The sequence below is a fragment of the Bos javanicus genome, chromosome 6, assembly GCF_032452875.1.
Source record: "Bos javanicus breed banteng chromosome 6, ARS-OSU_banteng_1.0, whole genome shotgun sequence".
Lineage (NCBI taxonomy): Eukaryota > Metazoa > Chordata > Mammalia > Artiodactyla > Bovidae > Bos > Bos javanicus.
This window is the reverse complement of record NC_083873.1, coordinates 98,307,476-98,335,293: the sequence shown is the minus strand read 5'-3', so window position 1 is coordinate 98,335,293 and position 27,818 is coordinate 98,307,476. Positions and strand designations below refer to the sequence as shown.

Here is a 27,818-nt window from a genome sequence, read left to right as displayed (position 1 = left end):
GCGCAATGAACGTCCTTAACCCTGAATATGGCTTTAGTTTACATTCTTGGTGACCTTTTAGCTTTAAAAAGGAAACAGTTTCTACTGCAAACCAGTATTGGGCTTCAGTAGGTTTTTCTCAGGTGGCTTTATTTTACTTTTCCCTATAATAACTGCTACGTATTTTGATACCAGGAATTCCCTTCTCTGAGGAACTCCTTCACAGCGCTAGGTGACCGCGACACTTTTCACGTTACTCGAAAGGATCAGGCCTCTGGACCATGGGGCCGGACTGGCGCGGACGGTCATCCCGCTGACGTCACCGCGCAGCCTGCCGCTGACCTGACGCTCGGGAATGACGTCAGGCCCCCGTGGGTCCGGGCTCTCCCGAGCGCCATGCTGGGTGCGTGCGGCGCGGGACTCGTGCGGGGCCTGCGGGCAGAGACTCAGGCATGGCTGTGGGGCACGCGCGGCCGCTCCCTGGCCCTGGTGCACGCGGCCCGCGGGCTCCACGCGGCGAACTGGCAGCCCTCGCCCGGACAGGGGCCGCGCGGGCGTCCGCTGAGCCTGTCGGCAGCCGCGGTCGTAAACTCGGCGCCCCGCCCTCTGCAGCCCTACCTGCGTCTCATGCGGTTGGATAAGCCCATAGGTGAGTGCGTACGGACGCGGCAGTCCGGGGGCTGCGGGCGTCATGGAAATGAATCCCGAAACCGCGACTTGGCCTCCAGGTGCTCGTTACCCTCGAGAAACCCGAACAGGGCGATCTCCAAAGTGCCCGGCCGGCTGTCACCCCCTCCCTGAATCCTGAGCATCTGAGCGGGGCAGAAACTCCGCTCATCCCACAGACCGTGTTCGTAAGTTATGAATCGAGCAGAAATTCCGTGCCCGCATACCTGCATTTGCGCAGATTTACAGTGTGCAAGCGGAGAAGGCGATGGCACCCCACTCTAGTACTGTTGTCTGGAAAATCCCATGGACGGAGGAGCCTGGTAGGCTGCAGTCCATGGGGTAGCGAAGAGTCGGACACGACTGAGCGACTTCACTTTCACTTTTCCCTTTCATGCATTGGAGAAGGAAATGGCAACCCACTCCAGTGTTCTTGCCTGGAGAATCCCAAGGACGGGGGAGCCTGGTGGGCTGCCGTCTATGGGGTCACGCAGAGTTGGATACGACTGAAGCAACTTAGCAGTAGCACAGTGTGCAAGCATTTCCACATTCATTATGTTTCATCTTTCCCATAATGCTGCAAGGCCCCCAAAGCAAATGCAGAGGAAACCAAGGCTCTCTGGAGAGCCAGACCGGATGATGCCGAGTTTCTTAGTTCTTTGCCCTGCACTGTTCGTAGCACAAAGATTTAATTCATTCGAATGCAGCAGGCATTGCACTTGTGGACTAATCAGCTCATGGTCGCCTGCTAAGGGAGGATTTCCTTGACTTTTCCGTGTAACGTATTCACCTTTCACTGCAGTCTCTCTCTCTTTACCTCTCATTTTTCTTCATTACCTTCGCCACTAGCCTTATGCATTTATTGGTTGATACACTTTTCCAATACAGCATAAACTCCACTTATATGGGACTTTTATTTCTAGTGTCTAGAAGACCGTGGCAGTTAATATTGAAAGATTGAAGTCCTACTGCATCGCCTAGCCTTAGGGATAGAAAGAGCTGTGGCAACTTTGTCCTTTCAGAGAACTCCCAGTCTGGTTAAAAAAAAAGAAACAAAGGATTAGGTGAGTTGGGAAAGTATGGGATCAAATATAAGTGATACAGATAGTAAGTACAGCAGGAAAAGAGTAATTATTGTGAGTGTTCATTGCTGGAAAAAGTTGAGAAGAAAGTACCTCAATGCAGTGGTCCCCAACACTTTTGGCATCAGGGGCTGGTTTCAAGAAAGACAATTTTTCCCAATGTTGGGGGTTGTAGGGGAGTGACATGGTTTTGGGATGATTCAAGTGCATTTTGGGCTTCTCTGGTGGCTCAGCTGGTAAAGAATACAGCTGCAGTGTGGGGACCTGGGTTTGATCCCTGGATTGGGAAGATCCCCTGGAGAAGGGAAGGGCTACCCACTCCAGTATTCTGGCCTGGAGAGTTCCATGGACTATTTAGTCTATGGGGTCGCAAAGAGGTAGACACAACTGAGCGACTTTCACTTCACTTTTCAAGTGCATCGAACTTATTGTGCACTTTATTTCTATTATTATGACATCACCTTCACCTCAGGTCATCAGGCATTAGATCCCAGAGATTGGGGACCCCTGCCTCAAAGGACAGGTAGATTTTGCAGAGGAGGAAAGAGTTCCTCATTGGTGGGGGAATTATTTTTGCAAAGACTCAAGGGTAGAGTTAGAGTGTTGGTACACTAAGGATATAAGCTCGTCTGGAACCCCAGTTGAGCATAGAAAATAGTGGGCATCAAGGCTGAATAAGAGCTGGACAGAATAAGAATGGACAGAGGGGAGGGTGGGGTGGAGGCTGAACTCCAGGTAATCTGGCTGACGGCATGTACCATTGCAGTGAATGGTTCAGTTCAGTCGCTCAGTTGTGTCCGACTCCTTGCGACCCCATGAACCGCAGCACGCCAGGCCTCCCTGTCCATCACCAACTCCTACAATCCACCCAAACCCATGTCCACTGAGTCAGTGATGCCATCCAACCATCTCATCCTCTGTCGTCCCCTTCTCCTCCTGCCCTCAATCTTTCCCAGCATCAGGGTCTTTTCCAGTGAGTCAGCTCTTCATATCCGGTGGCCAAAGTATTGGAGTTTCAGCTTCAACATCAGCCCTTCCAATGGACACCCAGGACTGATCTCCTTTAGGATGGACTGGTTGGATCTCCTTGCAGTCCAAGGGACTCTCAAGAGTCTTCTCCAACACCACAGTTCAAAAGCATCAATTCTTCGGCGCTCAGCCTTCTTCACAGTCCAACTTTCACATCCATACATGACTACTGGAAAAACCATAGCCTTGACTAGACGGACCTTTGTTAGCAAAGTAATGTCTCTGCTTTTGAGTATGCTATCTAGGTTGGTCATAACTTTCCTTCCAGGGAGTAAGCATCTTTTAATTTCATGGCTGCAGTCACCATCTGCAGTAATCTTGGAGCCCAGAAAAATAAAGTCAGCCACTGTTTCCACTGTTTCCCCATCTATTTTCCATGAAGTGATGGGACCAGATGCCATGATCTTAGTTTTCTGAATGTTGAGCTTTAAGCCAACTTTTTCTTTTTTTTTAAGCAGTGGATGGTAAATACATTCAAATGCCTAGATATAGTCCCTCCACCTTTGCTCAGCTAAGACCCCCAAATTAGGCCTTGTTTTTGGTATTCTAAATTTATGCACTACGAATTTGAGATCAGAGCACTAAGAATTTATAACAATCAGCAGTTAAAGTGAAAAAGTCAATTAAATGGTAGGCACAGTCTTGTCATCACGACCCATGGCATTTTGGGGCCAGATTGAAGTGGATAGGCATAAAATTTTAAGCCTAATTCTAACCTGAAGCCTAATCATTGTTATTCTATTGTTGTGATATGTGTCACAGAGCCGTATGTAGTGTAGGCTTATGGGCATCTAATATCAGCAACTGCTCTAAGTCCCATTTCCATAAATCTCTGGCTTCTCCCTTAGAGGCTCAACCACATAATAAGAGACTGTAAAGAGTTTATATATGAGTAAAACTGTAGAGCCAGTGAATCTTCACTCTGCTCACTTGAGGGACCTCTGGTAAGTTACTTTACCCATCTGGGCCTTCATGTCTCATCTGTAAAATGAGGATACTAAGAATACTGACTTTGTAAAGTTGTCATGAGAATTTGTTAGTAAGTGTCAAGTCCTTAGAACAGTGCTTGACATAATACATGCACGAGAGTGTTAGCCATTACTTGAGAAATTGGAATTGGAGAAGATTGGGTAAATAGTATTAAGTATGGAAAAGACTCTGATGCTGGGAGGGATTGGGGGCAAGAGGAGAAGGGGACGACAGAGGATGAGATGGCTGGATGACATCACTGATTCGATGGACGTGAGTCTCAGTGAACTCTGGGAGTTGGTATTGGACAGGGAGGCCTGGCGTGCTGCAATTCATGGGGTCGCAAAGAGTTGGACACAACTGATCGACTGATCTGATCTGATCTGATCTGATGTTAGGAGGATACCTGCCTGCTTGCTTTGGTTCTACATAAGATGACTGTAGGACTTTTCAGACAACCTATTAATAGTCTCAGTACTGTGCTGTGTGCTAAGTCGCTTCAGTCGTGTCTGCCTTTTTTCGAACCTGTAGACTCTAGCCCACCAGGCTCCTCTGTCCATGGGATTCTCCAGGCAAGAATACTGGAGTGAGGTGGAAGATGGCGCCTGTTGTGACAGGAAAATCTGGTGAGCAGCTTCCACCTAAACGACTTACTAGGGAAGCTATGTGAAATTATTTAAAAGAACGAGGGGATCAAACAGTGCTTATTCTTCATGCAAAAGTTGCACAGAAGTCATATGGAAATGAAAAAAGGTTTTTTTGCCCTCCTCCTTGTGTGTATCTTATGGGCAGTGGATGGAACAAAAAAAAAAGAACAAATGGAACGCGATGGTTGTTCAGAACAGGAATCTCAACCATGTGCTTTTATTGGAATAGGAAATAGTGACCAAGAAATGCAGCAACTGAACTTGGAAGAAAAGAACTATTGCACAGCCAAAACATTGTATATATCTGATTCAGACAAGAGAAAGCACTTCATGCTGTCTGTAAAGATGTTCTATGGCAACAGTGATGACATTGGTGTGTTCCTAAGCAAGCGGATAAAAGTCATCTCCAAACCTTCCAAAAAGAAGCCGTCACTGAAAAATGCTGACCTCTGCATTGCCTCAGGAATAAAAGTGGCTCTGTTTAATAGACTCCGATCCCAGACAGTTAGCACCAGATACTTGCATGTAGAAGGTGGTAATTTCCATGCCAGTTCTCAGCAGTGGGGAGCATTTTACATTCATCTCTTGGATGATGATGAATCAGAAGGAGAAGAATTCACAGTCCGCGATGGATACATCCATTATGGACAAACAGTCAAACTTGTGTGTTCAGTTACTGGCATGGCACTCCCAAGATTGATAATTTAGGAAGGTTGATAAGCAGACCGCGTTACTGGATGCCGATGATCCTGTGTCACAGCTCCACAAATGTGCGTTTTACCTTAAGGATACAGAAAGAATGTACTTGTGCCCTTCTCAAGAAAGAATAATCCAGTTTCAGGCCACTCCATGCCCAAAAGAACGAAATAAAGAGATGATAAATGATGGAGCTTCCTGGACAATCATTAGTACAGATAAGGCAGAGTATACATTTTATGAGGGGATGGGCCCTGTCCTTGCCCCAGTCACACCTGTGCCTGTCGTAGAAAGTCTTCAGTTGAATGGCGGTGGGGACTAGCAATGCTTGAACTTACAGGACAGAATTTCACTCCAAATTTACGAGTGTGGTTTGGGGATGTAGAAGCTGAAACTATGTAGATGTGGAGAGAGTGTGCTCTGTGTTGTCCCAGACATTTCTGCATTCCGAGAAGGCTGGAGATGGGTCCGGCAGCCAGTCCAGGTTCCAGTAACTTTGGTCCGTAATGATGGAATCATTTATTCCACCAGCCTTACCTTCACCTGTACCCCAGGACCAGGGCCACGGCCACACTGCAGTGCAGCGGGAGCAATCCTTCGAGCCAACTCAAGCCAAGTGCCCCCCAGTGGATCAAACACAAGAGCGAGGGAAGTTACACAAACGTCAGCACAAATTCAACCAGTGTCACATCATCTGCAGCAACAGTTGTGTCCTAACTACCGTCTTTTTGCTAGGACTTACACTGACTTGAGTGCGGCAAAATGTTGACAAAAAAAAGAAAAAAATGAACACTCTTTTGTGGTTTTTTGGGAAAACTTTTCATACCGGGTTATACTGTTCAAAAACCCCATTACCTGCAAGTGCTGATTTGAAGTGCAGAAGCCACAGTAAAACAAAACAAAAAAACATCTAAATATACAAACTTCTGGAAATCGATTTTTTTCAGCTGTTATTTTTGTTTGGTTGGTTTTTGTTTGATTTTGTTTAAATGGGCGAGAAATAGAGATGTGGCTGGAGTAAAAGTTAATCAAAGTGAAGTCGCTCAGTCATGTCTGACTCTTTGCGACCCCATGGACTGTAGCCTACCAGGCTCCTCTGTCCATGGGATTTTCCAGGCAATAGTACTAGAGTGGATTGTCATTTCCTTCTCCAGGGGATCTTCCCGACTCAGGGATCGAAACCGGGTCTCACGCACTGTAGACAGACACTTTACTGTCTGAGCCACCAGGGAAGTCCTCAAAAAAAAAATGTTAATCAAACTAGAAGACAAAAATCTAACATAGTTTTTATGGACCAAGGAACTTGTATAAGCTTTAGTAAAAGGTACATTTTCACCATACCTTTTTTATATCACATATATAATACACCTTTGTTACCAAATAGGTTGTTCTCCTCCCCACCCACTTTGAGCTTTTGCTCTTAAGTACATTCAGGTTCCAAGCCTGACCATGCTTGTTTAATCTAATTACCATACTCTTCCAGGTCTTTTCTGGTCCAAGGCTGGAACTGTTCTTTTTATTTTATTATTTTTTTAAAAGCTGAAGTCTTAGGACTTTTTTTGAATGGAAGGTGTTTTGATTTCAGCAAGTCAAATCTTGTAAAGGCCTGCATTCATGTTTCTTTTAAGATTATATGAAGTCTGTGCAAAAGCTTTAAAAAAAAAAATGCCTCTGCCTTGCCTGCAATACATTCAGTGTACTTAGTCTCTATTCTCAAATACCATTGATAGTTATTTCTCTGTGTTGCTTTTTTTTTTAAATGTATTTATAGTGGTAATCTAAGAGGTTCTAACATTTACTGAAATTAAATGTGGCCATTTAGTCATTAATGAGTTAATGGCATGGAACATGTTGATTTTTACAGTGTTCCCTCCCCTTTTCCTGTGCAGAAATGTATCTACTCAGTCAACATTTGTTCAGGTTGTACATAACTTGTATTATGTGTAAGTTAAACATTTTATTTTGAACTTGGAAAAAAAAAAAAAAGAATACTGGAGTGGGTTGCCATGCCCTCCTGCAGGGGATCTTCCTGACTCTGGGGTTGAACCCAGGTCTCTTATGTCTCCTGCACTGGCAGGCAGGTTCTTTACCACTAGCCCCACCTGGGCAGTCTCAGTACTATTAGAATTCATCCAGCAAGCATTCTTTTGAGCCCCTACTGTATGCCAGGAATAATTTATTGACAGTATCAGAATTCCAGATATGATTTTTCTTTGCTTAAATTCTTCTTTTGTGGGTATTATGTGTATGGTTTTATAATTTTATTTATTTATTTTTGACGGTGCTGGGTCTTGGTTGCTGCGTGGGTTTTTCTCTAGTTGCAGCGAGCAGGGGCTACTCTCCAGCTGTGGTGCGTGGGCTTCTCACTGTGGTGGCTTCTCTTGTTGCAGAGCACAGGCTCTGGGCCCACGGGCTTCAGCAGTTGTGGCACATGGGCTCAGTAGTGGGGGTTCTCGGGCTCTAGAGCACAGGGTCGATAGCTGTGGCGCACAGGCTTAGTTGCTCTGTGGCATGTGAGATCTTCCTGGATTAGGGATCGAACTCATATCTCCTACATTAGTAGGTGGATTCTTTACCACTGAGCCACCAGGGAAGCCCCTATGTGTGATGTTTTAATTTGCTGAAGTTTGCTATTGTTAAAAAGTGGGTTTCACTGTTTTTCAGAAAGGATTACAACTTCCTACAACCATGTCACAGACTACATTATTTTAGGAAGTTTCAGTAGGTGGTGCTCTTTCCACTAAATTGGTGGTATAACTGGTTTTACTGCATTTATGGCTGTTGGTGTTGTCTTGAAGATTATCTATTATTATCTATTAGTACATGTATCTATTATTATCTACTAATACGTGTATCTATTAGTACATGAATCTTAGACTCAGTTTATACAAGCTCCTGGTCCACTCATCACCTTTCAGAATGCTTGCTCAATTTATTTATAATTTCCCAGAGAGTTTTTACTTTTTCTTTTTTAAAAAAATTTTATTGTGGTAAAAGTCTCATAACATAAATCATACTATTTTATCCATATTTAACTGTACACTTCAATGGGACTGAGTAAATTCACATTGTTGTGCGGAGAGTTTTTACTTTTTATGTAATGAATATATCTTTCTAACACCTATTTGTATTCTCACTATCTTTCTTCATGGGAGAGAACAGAATGAAAATATCATGTTGATAATCAGTCGCAAAAGTGTCATAGGGAAGACAAAAACACATTGCTGAGTATCAGGAGGGCAAAAGAAAAAGAATTCATGGTTATGTAGAGATTTAGCTAGAGATGTAGAGATTTAGATAGATTTATGTAGAGGTTTAGAGTGATAGTCTAGGGGCAAACTGCCTGGATTTGACTTCCGGCCACGTTGACTTCCGCCGTGTTTTGTTGACTTCTGCCGTGTTTGTCTGTGTTGTTGTTCGGTCACTAAGTTGTGTTGGACTGTTTGTGACCCCATGGACTGCAGCTCACCAGGCTCCCTTGTCCTTCACTGTCTGCCAGAGTTTTCTCAAATTCATGTCCATTGAGTTCATGATGCTGTCTAACCATCTCATCCTCTGCCGCCCCCTTCTCCTTTTGCCTTTCATCTTTCCCAGCATCAGAGTCTTTTCCAGTGAGTCGGCTCTTCACATCAGGTAGCCAAAGCATTGGAACTTCAGCTTCAGCATCAGCCCTTCCAATGAATATTCAGGGTTGATTTCCTTTAAGATTTACTGGTTTGATATCCTTGCAGTCCAAGAGACTCTCAAGAGTCTTCTCCAACATCACAGTTTCAAAGCTTCAGTTCTTCAGTGCTCGCCTTCTTAATGGTCCAACTCTCACACCTGTAAATGACTACTGGAAAAACCATAGCTTTGACTCTACGGACCTATGTCAGCAAAGTGTTGTCTCTGCTTTTTAATATGCTGCCTAGAAGGCAATGGCAACCCACTCCAGTACTCTTGCCTGGAAAATCCCATGGGCGGAGGAGCCTGGAGGGCTACAGTCCATGGGGTCGTGAAGAGTCAGACACGACTGAGCAACTTCACTGTCACTTTTCACTTTTCACTTTCATGCATTGGAGAAGGAAATGGCAACCCACTCCAGTGTTCTTGCCTGGAGAATCCCAGGGACGGGGGAGCCTGGTGGGCTGCCATCTATGGGGTCACACAGAGTCGGACACGACTGAAGTGACTTAGCAGCAGCGGCAGCAGCAGGGGCTCAGGAGGTTAGGAATCTGCTTGCAGTGCAGGAGACCTGGGTTCAATCCCTGGGTCAGAAAGATTCCCCTGGAGAAGGGAATGGCAACCCACTCCGATATTCTTGCCTGGAGAATTTTCATGGACAGAGGAGCCTGGTGGGCTGCAGTCCATGGAGTCACAGAGAGTCAGACCCGACTGAGCGACTAACTCTTTCACTTTCAGGTTTGGCTAGGTTTGTCTGCGTGGCCTTGGGCAAATTACTTTCTCAGTGCTTCAGTTTCTGTGTTTGTTAAGTAAATATAATAGCCTACTGCATATGTTTATTGTGAGAATCAAAAGTAGTATATGACAGCACCTGTCGCAGGTAACACTGAATTTGTAATTGTTTTTCATTATCACTGTTATTAGCATTGTCGTAACAACTCTAAGAGATAGATGTTCTTTCGCCTCTTTTGTAGATAAGAAAGACTGAACGTTCAAATTTAATATACTTGAGTGTCTGGTATCACTTGCTAGGAGCAGACACTAGAACCTTCATTACAGAAAGCTTCCTCATTTGTAGGAGTACCCTACAGCTTCCCATCAGTGCATGCGGAACCTATAACACAGACTTACAGCCAAGGAAATCTTGACACCAACATAAAATGCTATAGGTGGTTACACATCTTTGTCTTTAGAATTCTTTTTTAAGTAAAACCTTCAGTTCTTATTGCATCAGGAAAATGCCTGTGAAGTAGTGGCCTTTCTTTTCTATCAGAACAGGTTTAGCTAGCCACTCCTGTTCCTCTGAACTCTACTGGTCAGTGCAGGGAAAAGGAAGTTCTGAAACCCACTGTGTATTACTTAACCTCTCTGTGCATCTGTTTCCTCATCTGTAAAATGGGAGTAATAACGGTGCCTGCTTTATAAGGGTGTCTTTGACGATTAAATGAGTCTGTATGGAGAGAGCGTCAGGAGCACTGCCTGACACTGCACAAACGTTTACTGAACGGTATTGTTGTTACTGTTTGAGATGGGACACACTGAATGTGAGTCTCCCCAGGACGACCTAAATTCAGCTGTAGACTGCTCCTTCCTGTGTCTTAGCCTCTCCTTGCCTTGCCTTTGAGTCTCAGTGAACTCCGGGAGTTGGTGATGAACAGGGAGGCCTGGTGTGCTGCGATTCGTGGGGTCGCAAAGAGTCGGACACGACTGAGTGACTGATCTGATCTGATCTGATCTGCCTTTTCTGCAGTGTGTGCTTATACCCCTTTTGGAAAAGCTTTCCTGATTTTTCTCTGCTCCGTTGTCCCCAGTTAACTTGGGTGGCACTGTCTTATGCCTTTGTAGGATCCTGTACTTGCCCTGTTGTTGAATTGGTCTATTTTATTGTTATTATTTGCTTAACTGGGTTTCTCCCTTCTGATTTACAAGCTGTATGAAGGGAGAAACCATCTCTCTTCTTAGTCACCATTGTATTCCCAATTCCTGGAACATCTCTGGTACAAAGCATGCGCTTTATAAATATTTGCAGATGAATAAAGCTTAAATTTAATGAGGCTTAAACATGATCCTAAGGACTTTGTCATCTGACCATTTTCGTGCAGTATCTGATTTCTTTAGCCAAATGTCCTATTTCACTTTTTGAGGAGGAAGAAATTATCCTCCACCCTTCTAAGTCTAAGAATTAAGTTGACATGAGACACATTAATAGGAGATAATCAAACAAAAGTTTAATTGTATGAATGCTGGAGAGAGACCCAAGAAGACTGAGCAACTCACCAAAATGGTCAAAATATCCTCATCTTAAATACCATCTTCAGCTAAAGACATGGCAGGATATTGCAGGTAGTGGTTTGGAACCTCAAAGGGGTGGGGAGGAAGATAATTCACTGGAGATAGAAAAGCAAATGTTTAGTAAACAGTTATCTCTGGTCTCCAGGTCCTACCAAGTTTCCCACAGCACACCTAGCCCATATTTTTTGCAGTTATCTGATAATAGCACTATTCTGTAACAAGAAAACTTCCTCGGTCTTCTGTTTCTTAAAGGTAATCAGCCTAAATTAATCCTCATGCCAGAGGGACACGTTTGAGGGATTGAGGTGGGGGTGGGACGGTTTGTATTATATTTCTCAATAGGAAAGGAAAGCTTCAGTTCCGTTCAGTTCAGTCACTCAGTCGTGTCCGACTCTTCTCGACCCCATGAATTGCAGCACTCCAGGCCTCCCTGTCCATCACCAACTCCCGGAGTTCACTCAAACTCACATCCGTCGAGTCGGTAATGCCATCCAGCCATCTCATCTTCTGTCGTCCCCTTCTCCTGCCCCCAATCCCTCCCAGCATCAGAGTCTTTTCCAATGAGTCAACTCTTCTCGTGAGGTGGCCAAAGTACTGAAGTTTCAGCTTTAGCATCAGTCCTTCTAAAGAATTAGCTTAATTTCATCTAGTTTAGGCAGAGAAGGCAATGGCACCCCACTCCAGTACTCTTGCCTGGAAAATCCCGTGGATGGAGGAGCCTGGTAGGCTGCAGTCCATGAGGTCTCGAAGAGTCGGATACGACTGAGCGTCTTCACTCTCACTTTTCACTTTCATGCATTAGAGAAGGAAATGGCAACCCACTCCAGTGTTCTTGCCTGGAGAATCCCAGGGACGGGGTAGCCCCATGGGCTGGCACAGAGTCGGACACGACTGAAGCAACTTAGCAGCAGCAGCATCTAGTTTAGGAGCTGAGTACCAGAACTACTCACGTTTGTGCATGTATTGTTCTAGCAAAGTATTTTATTGAAAAAAAGTAGGTTAATCCCTCTCTCCCCAAGTCATTTTATTATATTGTATTAACAACAGTAAATAAAGTTTTATTCACTTTTTGGAGCAGGTAATACATGCATATAATAATGCATATGACATGATTCAGAAGGTACAAGGGTGTATGTAAAGTGAAAACTAAGTCTTCCACTCCTATTTCCGTACCAATTCTCTTCCCTGAAAGCAGCTGTTGGTATCAGTTTCTAATGTGTCCTTCCTGGCATAGTTTATGAATATACATTCAAATGTATATATTTGTTTAATATGTGTACACATGTGCCTATATGTACACACATACACACACATATATAGGAAAAAATTCTCAGTTTGTCCTCCAAACCTCATCAGAAATACATGAGTATCCAAATCCCCAGAGTATGTCAGACTTTGGCTTTTGTCAACCTGATAGGTGAAAAATATTATCTCAATGTAATTTTGATGTGTGTTTATCAGGTTGAGTATCTTTTCATTGGTATAAAAGCCATTTGCATTTTCCGTTACGTTTTTTGTCCATTTTTTTCAGTTGGGCTGTTGATATCTCTCCAGTTTCTGGGAACCCTACCTATTAGGGAGACTAGTCGTCTGTGACCTGAGTTTCAAGTTTATTTTCCCAGTTTTGTCATGTGGTTTTGACTTCGTGTTCCTTGCTTCTTTTGGCTGCAGTGTTCAAGCAAATGAAAGCAGTTAACTAACTTGAATATGTACCCTTTTTTTGTCTCTTTATTTTTGCTCAGGAACCTGGCTGCTGTATCTGCCGTGTACTTGGAGCATTGGTCTGGCAGCAGACCCAGGTTGTCTCCCAGACTGGTACATGTTATCCCTGTTTGGCACTGGAGCTGTTCTGATGCGTGGAGCCGGCTGTACTATTAACGACATGTGGGACCGGGACTATGATAAAAAGGTAGATTCATCCCAGAAAGGCGCAGGGGCTCCTCAGTGTCCTCGCTGAAATAGCAAGTGCTGGTATCCTCTGAATAGCTGGTGTTGTAAAGTGCAGAGAGCTGCCTTTCTTAACCCAGGAGCAGCTGTGGGGGCCGTGTGCACTTTCTTTTTACAACATGAATTCAAACTTGGAAGGCCAGAGTAAGGATATTGGAAGTGAAAGTGAAAATTCCATCCAGAACCCATGGGTGTCTGAAAGAACTGTCAGCCCTTCCTTTGAGAACTTTTGGGACCATAACTATTTCTGTGTAAATCAAACCTTAATTTAAATGAACCAAGGCAGCCCTACTAGCATTTGCAAAACATAATTTCATCTTTTTTTTCTCCTTAGAAAAAACAATACATGCTTAGTCTGAAACACTCAATATAAAGAATAGAAAGGATAGAAAATGCCAGTCTTCCTTATCCCCCCTCCCCAAGCCCCCAGAGAAAACTTCACTTAAAACTTGATACATTATATTTCTTCTCCCAAGGGAAAGGTCCATTTTGTTTTCCCTTTATTCCAGCAGCCATACTATAACAACTACAAGCTCATTAAATGCTTGAGTAAAAGATCAAGTAAATATTCAATTTGTAAGAAATCCAGGATGAATTATGTGAAGTAAATAATCATATAACACATAAAGTGAATAATCTTCCGGGGTTTGCCTTCCCTATAAGTCTGAGTTTTCCTTAAGTAAAGCACACCTATGATGATTCTTAGTTCAGTTCAGTTTAGTCGCTCAGTCGTGTCCGACTCTTTGCGACCCCATGAATTGCAGCACGCCAGGCCTCCCTGTTCATCACCAACTCCCGGAGTTAACTCAAACTTATGTCCATCGAGTTGGTGATGCCATCCAGCCATCTCATCCTCTGTTGTCCCCTTCTCCTGCCCCCAATCCCTCCCAGCATCAGAGTCTTTTCCAATGAGTCAACTCTTTGCATGAAGTGGCCAAAGTACTGGAGTTTCAGCTTTAGCATCAGTCCTTCCAGTGAACACCCAGGACTGATCTCCTTTAGAATGGACTGCTTGGATCTCCTTGCAGTCCAAGGGACTCTCAAGAGTCTTCTCCAACACCAGTTCAAAAGCATCAATTCTTTGGCACTCAGCTTTCTTTGTAGTCCAACTCTCACATCCGTACATGACTACTGGAAAAACCATAGCCTTGACTAGACGGACCTTTGTTGGCAAAGTAATGTCTCTGCTTTTTAATATGCTATCTAGGTTTAATATGCTATCTAGATTTTTAGTTCACATTAGTTTTTAATACAAAAACATTTATCAAATACCTACTGTGAATGAGACACAGTGATGGATTCTGGGATTGCATCGATGAAAGATAACATTGCTGACTTCAGTTTAGTACTATTAGCTATCAAGAGATAGTGTCCATAAAGAAACTTACTGAAGACCGCCTACCTTACCTTAGCATCATGGACGGGGTTAGAGAGAACTTTTTCAGATAGGGTAAGGTGACCTTCACACTATGACAGAATAAGATGCCAAAAATAAAGGCTGGGCTGGAAGGTGAAGGTCAGCCTAGGTAGAGGGAGTAGCAGATCCAGAGGCAGGCTGTGAGCTGAAGTCTGTGATGCTCGATGGCTGCAACTGTGGGTTTGTATGTGTGGCTGGAGGGTAGGACAGTGGCAGAGAGTCACGTGATGCACAGTAAAGGCATCTCTGTGTCTCGCTGACCCAGTTAGGATGCCTTGATCCATGCCAAGCGATGCACACTTTCTTAATTTGGGAGGTTGCACTTCCTGGTCGATTTTTCATTCTGTATAACCATGTGAATGAGGCTTCTAGTGTACATCCCTTCAGAATAATTATTGAACACATTTAGAGCAGCTTGGTGTCAGTTTCCTGATTGTGATATTGTAAAGTTTTACAGAATGTTCCCCTTGGAGGAAACTGGATAATGGATACATAGGGTTTCTATATTTCTTAAAATACAGACATTTTTTTTAATTGCCTAGTAATCCACAAATTATCTTCAAAAAAAGTTTAATTAAAAATTTAATTGAAAAATAACATACTTTAGAATAACATAATCAAACCGACCAACTGTTTCTACTTCTAAAATTAACAAAATAGAGCCATTTTAGTTTTCTCTTAAGTGAATTTTTTTTCTCCCTAGATAAAAGGGAACTGATTAGATATCTTACATCTCCCCCATGCCATTTTGCACTGATTAGAAGAATCCAGAGTCAGTGTTGACATACAGCAGACCACTTAAGTGAGTGTTTTATAGCTGTGGTTTTGCTAACATGAATTTTAAAATGTTATGAGCATCTCTTTGAGGGAGTGAGTTGAAAAGCTTGGTCAAATTGTAATGCTTACCTCACAGTTTCTTAAAGGCTGTATATCCTTAAGTATATGTTTATGGCTGAAGGTTTTGCTTAAACCTTCATACACACATACGTATGCGTGTATGTTAGTTGCTCAGTCGTGTCCAACCCTTTGCAACCCCATAGACTATAGCTCGCCAGGCTCCTCTGTCTGTGGAGTTCTCCAGTCAAGAATAAATACTGCAGTGGGTTGCCATTTCCTTCTCCATTTGGTTAATATAGTAGATGACTAAGTAAATTGCTGATACATTAAATGATAAGTGAATTGCTATCAGGTTATCTGGACTAAATGTGTTTTGTTCATAAGGTATGTAGTCTGCTAGTCATGTGATAAACATTATGTCCAAAAATCTCAGTGCACAGGTGTTAATGATTTGGTTTTGTCAGCTGTGAGCATTCTAGTTTCATAAAAATCACATAGAATCTGTTTTTATTATCATGTTACATCATTTTTAGTCTTTTGATGGGTGCTTTATTTTCAGCTCTCACGTTTAGCCAGGCAGTTTCCCTCGTACTGAAGGGGCAGTGTAATCTTCTGATTAGTACCGTGCTTGGTGGGACTGGACTGACTGTGCCGCCTTCATGTCTGTGACCTTGGGAAGTTCCTGAGCCTCTCTGTCTCAGTTTCCCAAAACCTAGAAGTGGCAAGAACCTTCAAGTGGCTAAAAACAGTTGTTATAAGGATTCAACAGGGTGATGTGTATATAACTCTTAGATTAAGTAGCATACTGTAACACTCAAATACTGGCAGGAATAAGCATAATATCCTAAGTCAAATAAAAGAACATAAATATTATTTCCACTTGAAACTACAAGAACCAAATCAAGGATAAAATGTTCAGTTCTGGCACTAACCAAGATGAATCATTACAGTTTCTGACAAACTATTTCATTACACAGTGAGGCATGCTGTAAATCTGGTCAGCACAATTTTTCTATAAAGGGCCAGATAGTAAATATTTTAGCTTTGTGGGCCGTGTAGTCTTTGTTGTAACTACTGCATTCTGTTACAGCATGAAAGCAGACACATACAGTATGTAAGAAAATGGGCGTTTCACTGATTCAATAAAATTTTATTTGTGGACACTGAAATTTGAATTTCAGCCTGCTTGCATGTGGCACAATACTCTTTCTCTGATTTACTTTCAATCACCAAAAAAAGTAAAAGCCATTCTTAGCTCATCAGATCAGATCAGATCAGATCAGTCGCTCAGTCGTGTCCGACTCTTTGCTACCCCATGAATCGCAGCACGCCAGGCCTCCCTGTCCATCACCAACTCCCGGAGTTCACTCAGACTCACGTCCATCGAGTCAGTGATGCCATCCAGCCATCTCATCCTCTGTCGTCCCCTTCTCCTCCTGACCCCAATCCCTCCCAGCATCAGAGTCTTTTCCAATGAGTCAACTCTTCACATGAGGTGGCCAAAGTACTGGAGTTTCAGCTTTAGCATCATTCCTTCCAAAGAAATCCCAGGGCTGATCTCCTTTAGAATGGACTGGTTGGATCTCCTTGCAGTCCAAGGGACTCTCAAGAGTCTTCTCCAACACCACAGTTCAAAAACATCAATTCTTCAGCCCTCACAGAAGGCTGAATTTGGCTCACAGGCCATAGTTTGCTAAACCCTTGATATAAGTCATACAAAAATATACTAATTAGAGTTAATATTTATGGCATCAGACACTGCACTGTGAAGTAGGTGCTATTATTACCTCTCCCTCTCTTGCTCTTTTTCCTTTAGTAAGTAAGTAACCTAAACCGAGGGAGGTCAAGTAATTTGCCAGAATTCACAGAGCCAATAAGTGATGGAATTGGATTCAAATGCTGGGCTCTCTGATACCAGATCCTGAGTTCTCAACTTCCAGCAGTGCTGAAGATTTTGGTTATGTTGTTTATTTGTGCTTGAGTTTAGAATAATCACAAGGTTTCAAACCCGGGCTCTCTGCAGTGGGAATTTGAAGCCTTAGCCTCTGGACCACCATGGAAGTCCCATTCCCACTTTCAGACTCAGATAATCTGTCTTCTTTCCTCATATCTGACATCTGTTGCGGTGCTTCCCGTACTCACGTGATAGCACCCTTATCTGACATGCTCTGCAGCTTCCCTTCCTGACAGTCCCGTTATTTTTGTCCCTCACTGTTCTGTGGAAATTGAGCATGTACTTGCTAAGCTGGGTAGCTAAATAGTTAGATCGGGCAGTGGCTTTGTTTTGCTTGTAGATGGGGATGGGCGACAGAAAGAGGAGTGAATGGTGGGACTTTTTAGTTCTTTTCAAAGCGGGTTTAAATAGGAACTTTGATTCTCGGCAGTACTTCCAGTGCTCACTTTTTATTCATGTGTCTGTCTTAGTGGGTACTGTGGGCCAGTCTCTTGAGTCAATGTTTAAGTAAATAATTGAGCTATTTCTCGACACTAAGGGATCTGTTTTATGTGTTAAGGTTACAAGAACAGCAAGTCGCCCAATAGCTGCTGGAGACATTTCAACTTTTCGGTCCTTTGTTTTTCTTGGGGGACAGCTGACCTTGGCCCTGGGCGTTCTTCTGTGTCTGAATTACTACAGGTACAGTAAATGTGTTTTTCATAATCATGCATAAAATCTCTCGTTTGGTACAGAAGTAGATATAGAACTGAAGTACCTGAACCACAAAATTGTTTATTACCTAATCAAGCATCTGTAAAGTTAACAATCTGAGTAAATCACCGCATACTTGTATAAAGTCAGGAATGCTTTCGGCCGAAGGAATGATGAGATCAGCAATTTCGTGTGTCCCACACCACCTCCAGCACTTGGCACTGTGTGTTCCCTGAAGGACTCAAGGCACTTTCCTAGGTTTTCTAGGTGCATGCACAGGAGTGTGTGTATAAACCCTTTTGTGTAATCTTTCCTATCCACGTAGTGTCTCTGAAGCAGTAGGGGCAGGAGAGGCAGGAATGATTGTACTCACTTTGCAAAAAAAGGTCTTTCCCAGAGTCGTATTCCTAATCAGTGACAGAAGAACAAAGGAGTCATTTGTGAACCTCTTAAACACAGACAGAATTAAACTTCTGTGTATCAGACAGCTGCTGACTACATAGTGCTTCAATAAGACAGAAAAGAGGAGGAGCTCAGAGAATAAGCATATGGAGACTAGACTTACTGCATGTCTTATCCTGATAGTCTAGTGGTATCTTATCAGTCGAGTGATAACACTTTGAAAGGTTATTCCTAGAGGTGTAATGCCAGGTGAGCTGTGAGCATCCTGAGAACATTTGATGTTGTCCTCCTTTCCTAGGTGCTTTGTGACCTTATCTTCCAGAGAAATAATGCCTTGTCCTGCATACAGGGAGGGGTATTTGGACTCCCATTCTCTGTTAGGACATCTCAGTTTACCTGCTGTCTCGATGTTTTAAAGCGAAATCTAGACAGGCAGTAGCATATGGGGAATATTGTGTTGGATACTCGGACCAGACGCCTTAGGCCTGAGTCCAGCCCTGCTGACTAGCTGTTAGGACACGTGGCAAATTACTTTCTCTTTTTGCTTTAGTTTTTCCCTCTGCCAAAAAAAAAAAAAACAAAAAACAACCAATCAACCAAGTAAGATAAAACTGCCCATCTCTTAGGGTTGTAGCGAAGATTATTACAACTTAACATATGTAGAGCAGTTAGAGTAGTAGTCGTGTCCAGCTTTTTGTGACCCCATGAACTGTAGCCTACCACGCTCCTCCGTCCATGGGATTTTCCAGGCAAAAGTACTGGAGTAGGGTGCCATTTCCTTCTCCAGAGAATCTTCCCAACTCAAGGATTGAACCTGGGTCTCCCACATTGTAGGCAGACGCTTTACCATCTGAGCCACCAGGGAAGTCTAATACATGAAAGCAATATACGTGTTGGCTATTCTTATTTTGTTTGGTTGTTATAACACTGAAGGTATTTTAAGTTATTTTTGATTGGAGGATAATTGCATTACAGTGTTGTGTTAGTTTCTGCCATAAATGCGAATCAGCCATAAGTATACGTATATACCCTCTCTCGAACCTCCCTCTCACCCCCCACTGCACCCCTCTAGGTCATCACAGAGCACTGAGCTGAGGTCCCTGTGTATAGCACTTTAGGTATTTTCTAATCATCCTTTATACTAATTAAAGTTCAGGAATCAAGGTCTAGGAAGAAAATTTTACCAAATAAAAAGGTATAATTTAAGATAAATCATTTCCTAATTAGTGTTACTATTGTTATCTTTTAGTGATTTTTAAGGGATGGTGACACTAATCTTTTTAATTTTTTTTTTTCTTGATTTCAGTATAGCTCTTGGAGCAGCATCCCTACTTCTTGTCACCACCTACCCGCTAATGAAACGAATTACATACTGGCCTCAGTTAGCCTTGGGTGAGCTTGAAATAACTACATAAGTATCTCCTTCAATACCCTCAAGCTGTGCTTTTATATATAATACATACACATGTGTGTGTAATGTGACAGAGATAAAATGTCAGGTCAGTTGTGAAATTTTCCAAACCAGGAATAAATTTTCATATTTTAAAAGAGGGCAATTAGCTGCTTTTTTGGCTAAAAAGTCTTGGACGATTGCTAAGGTCATCATCATTGTTTCCTGAAATGGTCTGAAAAATCTGGGTATGTCATGAAGAAAACAATTAGCCACCTCGGCCTACCCGTCCTGAAGATGCAGTGTACTGAGAAGGGTCACAGTTTGTGAGCGCTTCCTCCCTGTCTGTGAAGCCTCCTTAGACTCAGCCAGTCTCTCTCGTAGAACTCTCACGTGACACTTACTCATTCCAACAGCAGCAGTTCAACAGGAAGGTGCTGAGAGTCTGCCCTCTGTCCCAGCTAATAAACTGTAAACGCCTGGAAGATAAAGTATTCTTTATATATGGATGGTGCCGCATCTAACATAGCACTTGGCACGTCAGTTGGTAGAAAGAGGAAGATAGGTACGTAAGTCAAAATCTATTGCAAAAATAACTGTTCTAGACTTTTCTATTCTATTCCTAGAATAATCTTGAAGCGTATTAAGAAAGCTAGTATATTTACTTTTAAGTATTTATTGAAACCCTAACTTTTACTTTGTGTCAGGAATCATACCGAGTGCTAGAAAAATAAAAATGACTGAAACACATTCACCGTCTTGAATGAGCAAGTCCCTCAGGTACCTCAGACTCAGTGAGTCCTAGACTTCTTTTCTCAGATACCCTTTTTTTTTCCCCTCCAACGTTGCCTGTTTCCACTTGGAATCCTTCTTCCTCAGCTGATGAAGTGCCTCTCGTCTGTGGTCCCACAGAGCATGCGTGTCAGCGTGCCTGAGCGACTTGCAGGTGGGAGATGTCTAGCAGGCAGCTCAGGATCTGATCTGAAGCTGAGAGACATGATTAGGCTGACACAGAGATACTTAGGAGTTGTCGCCATGCGGATGTTTGTTTATAGCCCTTAGGGAGGGGGTGAGGAACCAGTGTTTCTGTCTGTACCCTTTGTTTCTGTAACTTGAAGGGGAAATACAGCAATAAAGGAAAGGACACAGGAGTTTGACTCAGACAGGTCTGAGTGCAAGCCCTAAGGCATCACTATTTATTGCTTGTGCCAGGCGTCACACTACATAGGACACATGTTCTTCCCACGAACCCCCCTGTTTATCGTGGGATATTATTCTCTCTGTTGCTGCTGCTGCTAAGTCGCTTCAGTCGTGTCCGACTCTGTGCAACCCCACAGACGGCAGCCCACGAGGCTCCCTCGTCCCTGGGATTCTCCAGACAAGAACACTGGAGTGGGTTGCCATTTCCTTCTCCAGTGCATGAAAGTGAAAAGTGAAAGGGAAGTCGCTCAGTCGTGTCCGACTCTTAGCGACCCCATGGAGTGCAGCCTACCAGGCTCCTCTGTCCATGGGATTTTCCAGGCAAGAGTACTGGAGTGGGGTGCCATTGCCTTCTCTGATTCTCTCTGTTAGCAATGTAATTTTTAATTACCCTTTCTGGCTCTGTTTTCCTGTTTTCTAAAGTGTTGCTAATAACCACGACAGACACTTGGGAGATTTTAAGAAAGAAACACGAGACAGCAGCACACACAGAGCCTTGTCCATGGAGGCGCTCAGTACATGCAGACACCTGCTACCTCCCCTGTGGGATTCATGGAGGCGCTCAATACATGCAGACGCCTGCTGCCTCCCCTGTGGGATTCTAAAGTACATTTAGACTTGTCTTCTCTTTCTGTTTCACTGATTGCAGGGTTGACATTTAATTGGGGAGCGTTGCTTGGATGGTCTGCTGTCAAGGGCTCCTGTGATCCATCTGTTTGCCTTCCTCTCTATTTTTCTGGAATTATGTGGACTCTGATATACGATACTATCTATGCCCATCAGGTAAAGAAATATCCTTTTTTGTAACTTTGGTTTAACTGTTGGTTTTTTTTTTTTTAATAACTTTAAGCAAATTGAAAGGTTTTTCTTTAGGCTTTTTTTAAAAAAAATTGAGGTAATTGGTTTATAACATTATGTGTGTCATTTGTACAGCATTGTATTTTGACTTCTATATACACTTTGTATTTTGACCACCAAAAGTTTAGTTTCTACCCATCTGCATACTGTTGACTCCCCTTATCCATTTTGCCCTGCCCACAGCCCCTTCCCCTCTGGTAACCACTAATCTGTTCTCTATATCTATGTGTTTTAGTTTTGTTTGTTCGTTTATTTTTTTAATATTCCACATGTGAGTGAAATTGTATGGTATTTGTCTTTTTCTGTCTGACTTTTTATTTAATATAGTATTTTATCTAGCATAATACCCTCAAGATCCATCTATGTTGTTGCAAATGGCAAGATTTTATCTTTTTATGGCTAAATAGTATTCCATTGTATGTATATAACATGTCTTTTGTCAATTCATCTGTTGATGGGCACTTAGGTTGCTTCCATATCTTAGCTTGTATATAATGCTGTGATAAACACTGGGGTACATATGTATCTTCTTGAATTAGTGCTTTTGTTTTCTTTAGTAGATACCCAGAAGTGGAACAGTTGGATCATACAGTAGTTGTGTTCTTAACTTTTTGAGACATCTCCACTCTGTTTTTCCACAGTGACTGCACCTATTCATATGCCCACCAGCAGTGCACAAGGCTCCTCTTTCTCCCTCACCTTGTCAACACTTGTTATTTCATGTCTTTCTGATAGCCATTCTAACAAGCCTCAGGTGGTATCTCTTTGTGGTTTTGGTTTGCATTTCCCTATTGATTAATCATGCTGAACATCTTTTCATATGCCTGTTGGCCATCTGTATGTGTTCTTTAGAAAAATTCTTCAGGGCAATGTCTGTTCAGACCCTTTGCCCACTTATTAACTGGGTTTTTGTTGTTGTTGTTGAGTACTTTATATATTTTGAACATTAACCTTACCGGATATATGATTTGCAGATATCTTCTCCCATTTGGTAGTTTGTCCTTTCACTTTGTTGATGGTTTCCTTTGCTGTGCAGAAGGTTTTTAGTTTGATGTAGCCTTATTCATTTATTTCTGCTTTTGTTTTGCTTACCTGAGAAGATATATCCATTAAGATATTACTAAGACTGACATCAGTCAGAGTGTACTGCCTATGTTTTCTTCTATGAGTTTTATGGCTTCAGGTCTTACATTCAAATCTTTAATCCATTTTAAGTTCATTTTTATATATGATGTAAGATAGTGCTCTAGTTTCATTCCTTTTCCCAACACCATTTATTAAAGAAAGTTTTTTCCATTTTGTGTTCTTTGCTCCTTTGTTGTAAATTAATTGTCCATGTACTGCTGCTGCTGCTAAGTCGCTTCAGTCGTGTCCAACTCTGTGCGACCCCACAGGCGGCAGCCTTCCAGGCTCCCCCGTCCCTGGGATTCTCCAGGCAAGAACACTGGAGTGGGTTGCCATTTCCTTCTCCAGTGCATGAAAGTGAAGAGTGAAAGTGAAGTTGCTCAGTCTTGTCTGACTCTAGCGACCCCATGGACTGCAGCCCACCAGGCTCCTCCGTCCATGGGATTTTCCAGGCAAAAGTACTGGAGCGGGGTGCCATTGCCTTCTCTGTGTCCATGTACAGGTGAGCTTATTTCTGGGCTCTCAGTTCTGTTTCCAGTGATCTATATGTGTCTGTTTTTCTACCAATACCATGCGATTTTGACTATGATAGCTTTGTAGTATAATTTGAAATCAGGATATATGATACCTCCAGCTTTGTTCTTTTTTCTCAAGATTGCTTTGGCTTTTTAGGGTCTTTTGTAGTCCCATACAAATTTTAGGATTTTTTGTTCTGTTTCTTTGAAGAAAATTGTTGGTATTTTGATAGAGGTTGGATTGACTGTAGATTGCTTTAGGAAGTATGAATATTTTAGTAATTTTAATTCTTTGAATCCATGAGCATGGAATATTTTTCCATTTCTTTGTGTCTCCATTTCTTTAAACAATATCTCATATTTTCAGACTACAGGTCTTTTACCTCCATGGTTAAATTTATTCCTAGGTATTTTGTTGTTGTGACTGTAAATGAGATTATTTTCTTAATTTCTCTTTCTGCAGACTCAGTGTATAGAAACACAACAAATTTCTGTATATAAAATTGGTCCCCTACAGCTTTGCTGTACACGTTTATAATTTCTAGTAGTTTTTTGGCAGCGTCTTTAGGGTTTTCTATATCTGAAACCACGTCATCTGCAGCTGGTGATTGTTTTACTTCTTCCTTTCCAATTTGGGGGTCTTTTCTTCCTTTTTCTTGCTCAATTGCTCTAGCGAGGAATTCCAGTACTATGTTGAATAAAAGTGGCAGGAGTGGATATCCTCATCTGGTTTCTGATTCTGGAAGGACAGCTTTCAGATTTTCACCATAGAGTATGTTTGCTGTGGATTTGTCTTCTATGACCTTGATTATGTTGAGGTACATTCCCTCCATGCCCACTTTGCATGCAGTCTCTAATGTCACATGACCGTGATTACAACAATAAATAGAAATGCTTACAAATAAAAGTTGCTAGAGGAGACCAGTCTGCCACGTGTGAGTGTATCATCAAGACCTAGCTCTACTTAAACAGGAAGGGTTTGATGGGAGAAGCAAGGAATAAACTGAGCTGGAAGTGAAATCTGAATGGATGTGGTTAGGTAGCAAGTGTTCATTTTTCTACATGTTTGATTTTAGCAAGATTGAAATATACAGGAAATGAAGTTTGAGAACTCTGAAGTAAAGAAGAGCTATGTGAAGAATTAGACTTGAGTTTGATTTCTAATTTAGTAAAAGTCAGTATAGGATTGTAAAAGTACAGTGATACATAGAAATAGACCTGGAAGATCATTTTAGCAGTAACATTTAACTTCGACTTGGCCTGCACATTCATTTTTGATCCAACTGTGTTTCTGAGTTACTGTCATGTTTCACAACTTACGGTATATCCACATGGTTTTTATGTTTTTATTTTTTCGTTATGCTGGGTCTTTGTTGTGGCACGTGGGCTTCTCTAGCTGAGGCTTGTAGGCTCTCTTATTGCAGTACATGGTCTCAGTTGCCCTGCAGCCTGTGGGATCTTAGTTCTCCAACCAGGGATTGAACCCATATCCCCTCCGTTGGAAGGCAAGTTCTTTACCACTGGACCACTAGGGAGTCCCTGCGTGGTCTTTAAAACACAGTTTCTACTGGAATCAAATATTAGTGATGGTTGCACAAGGCTTCTCAGGTGGCCCTAATGGTAAAGAACTCACCTGCCAATGCAGGAGATGTGGGTTTGATCCCTGGGTCAGGAAGATGCCTTGGAGGAGGACATGGCAACCCACTTCATTATTCTTTCCTGGAGAATCCCATGGACAGGGGAGCCAGGTGGGTTATAATCCATAGGGTTGCCAAGAGTCGGATATGGTTGAAGGACTGAGCACACACACACGCACTGAATTACATACTTCAAAATGGTGAACTTTGTGGTATGTGAATAAAATCTCAGTAAAATCAATCTTACTGCTTTCCAACGTTAGGATAAGAAGGATGATGCTTTGATTGGGCTTAAGTCCACGGCACTGCTGTTCCGTGAAGACACCAAGAAGTGGCTCAGTGGCTTCAGTGTGGCCATGCTGGGGGCACTGAGCCTGGTGGGAGTGAACAGTGGTCAGACTGTGCCCTATTACACTGCCCTGGCTGCTGTGGGAGCCCATCTCGCTCACCAGGTTTGGTCTTTTTCTTTCCTTTCCCTCTTTTTTCCTTGGCATAAATTATAAAAATCATTTAAACAAAATGCCCTCTGTGTTTTACCAAGCAAGACACTTCCTAAAACAGTTGGTTGGTTTATGCTGATTTGACTGTCCCTTCCCTGCCCCAGTATGCCATATAAAAAAGCTAGCTGTATTATTTTAGAGAAACAGTATAAACCTAAACCTAGATATTTTTTTCCTTCTGATTTTCTTGGAATTATTTCTGATGCATGTCTAGGAAAATTTGAGCAATGTCTTAAGGTTGTGACTTGAGTTGAATTACTCTGGAAGCAAACTGATCAACACAACCATGTTTTTTAAATGTGGGCATCTATCGATGGTTAGCAAACTAATCACTCACATGTTCACGTCCCACTGGCATTGAGATCAAGGCAAGATAAGATACAAAATGCTAAGATGTAGACAGAGTAAGGGCCAGGTACATTAAACATCTCTTGATGCATTGGACAGCCCTGCACAGTAGAAAGCTGTCCTGCCCAAATGTAACTTGCTCTTCTGTTGAGAAACATTGCTCCAAAGGATAAAGCTAAAAGGGAGGGTAGGAGCTGGGGGAAGCAGATCTTAGATCAATCAGTATAAAGAACTTTCTAAATAGAACTAAAAATAGCATGTGTTGCCTCTCCAAGTGTTCCTCCACCTGTCAAGTGCTGCTTTTTAGGACAGCTTAGAGGCTATCCATTGAAAGATATGGTCAATTGTTTTCTAGTTGGGAAATAGTCTCAGGTGCATTAAAGGCTTCCTATTGCTTAAAATTCTACAACGTTATCTTCTTCATAGTGACATGTTTATCTGTGATGCTGCGGTCTCACACAGCATGTGCTCTTTCCTCCTAGATTTACACTCTGGACATCCACAGACCTGAGGACTGTTGGGAAAAGTTCACCTCCAACCGAACAATAGGACTCATAATTTTTTTAGGGATTGTCCTTGGGAACTTGTGCAAAGCAAAGGAGACAGATAAAACAAGGAAAAATATAGAAAATAGAATGGAAAATTAGCAGATTACGTTTATCTAGGGATTTTTAAAACAAACTTTTACAAAATACTTTCAGGTCTTGTTACCACATAATTAGATTTGAATAAGTCTTATAGTGTGTAACTGAATTACAGACTAGTGGATGAAGTTTTAGAGCATTTTGGCCTAGATTTTAGTTCAAGTATGTACATGTCAGACTGTCACAGGAACCAGGGCCTGTTTAGGATTTGCAGTTTAGGACCTGGAGTGTTTAAATTAATGCTTTCTTCCTGGTGTAATCCTCATCTAGAGTTACAGGAATTATATGATTTTTAGCACTTTAGCCATAAAACCTCATATATGTCTCATCTAAATGAATGTCTCGAGGAAAGTGGACTCTTTTTAGGGGAAAAAATAAAAGCTGTTATAGAAAGTTGGGGCTTACTGTTCTTTGCATTGACCTTTACTTACTGCCAAAAGCTATAATTCAGGAAACGATTCTGGTTTTTATATTTTAGGAGAATTTAAGTAATTAAATAAATTTTTTTTTTACCTACTCTACCTGTACATACTGGTCTTATTTTCACCCCTGACGTTTATTTGCAAAGCCTCTGTGTGCAGCCATGGGGACTAGAATGGGCAGGCGGTCACCAGGGACTATTTTAGTCTCTGTTTATTTTTTATCTCAGCCGATTGTAATTTATAGGATAGTGGTATATTTGTTAAGTGTAATAATTATTTCTTTCCTTGCCCCCTTCAGAATATTCTCAACACAGGAACCAGAATCATTTTTTTAAGTCCTCTATCAGATCATGGCATTGCTCTGCTCAGAACCCTCCAGGACCTTCCCAGTCACCAAGTACAAACTAAAAGTCTAGTCACCTGGCAAGCCCGCCATGATCTGGCCTTGTCTATGACTCTTCTCCAGGGGAATCTTCCCAACCCAGGGATCAAACCTGAGTCTCCTGCACTGCAGGCAAATTCTGTACCATATGAGCCACCCGGGAAGCCCCCATTAGATAGAGTTTGGTATATGTTAAAACCTGTTAAGGGCTGAATTGTTTTGCCCTAAAATTCATATAGTAAAGTTGTAACCCACCCTCAGTAACACAGAACATAACCATATTTGGTGACAAGGTCTTCAAAGAGGTTAGTAAGTGAAAATGAGGTTGCCGGGGTAAGCCCTAAACCATTGTGACTGGTGTCCCTGTCAGAGGAAATCTGGACACACACAGAGACACAAACACAGAGAGATGACTGAACGCACAGGGAGAAGATGGTCGCCTACAAGCCAAGGAGAGAGGCTTCAGAAACCAGCACTTCCAACACCTTGACCTCAGACTTCTGGTCTCCAGAACATGAGAAAGT

General features: G+C 42.3%; 1 protein-coding gene and 1 pseudogene across 1 annotated transcript; both read left to right on the top strand.

The window, feature by feature from the left end:
* The first annotated feature begins 338 nt into the window (after window positions 1–338).
* On the top strand, window positions 339–27,007 carry COQ2 (coenzyme Q2, polyprenyltransferase). Its single transcript, XM_061420666.1, has 7 exons — window positions 339–628; window positions 12,766–12,932; window positions 17,738–17,859; window positions 19,580–19,665; window positions 21,513–21,646; window positions 25,262–25,450; window positions 26,329–27,007. Exons 1-7 carry the CDS (start codon window positions 376–378, stop codon window positions 26,491–26,493), a joined length of 1,116 nt encoding a protein of 371 aa, XP_061276650.1. The 5' UTR covers window positions 339–375; the 3' UTR covers window positions 26,494–27,007.
* LOC133249792 (recombining binding protein suppressor of hairless-like) lies at window positions 4,118–7,010 on the top strand (annotated as a pseudogene).
* Window positions 27,008–27,818: the final 811 nt, after the last annotated feature.

Coding starts and splice junctions, on each gene's coding strand:
- COQ2 (XM_061420666.1), top strand. CDS start 376: ATGCTGGGTGCGTGCGGCGCGGGACTCGTGCGGGGCCTGCGGGCAGAG. Junction 629..12,765: donor GCGGTTGGATAAGCCCATAG/GTGAGTGCGTAC, acceptor ATTTTTGCTCAG/GAACCTGGCTGCTGTATCTG. Junction 19,666..21,512: donor CTGGCCTCAGTTAGCCTTGG/GTGAGCTTGAAA, acceptor CACTGATTGCAG/GGTTGACATTTAATTGGGGA.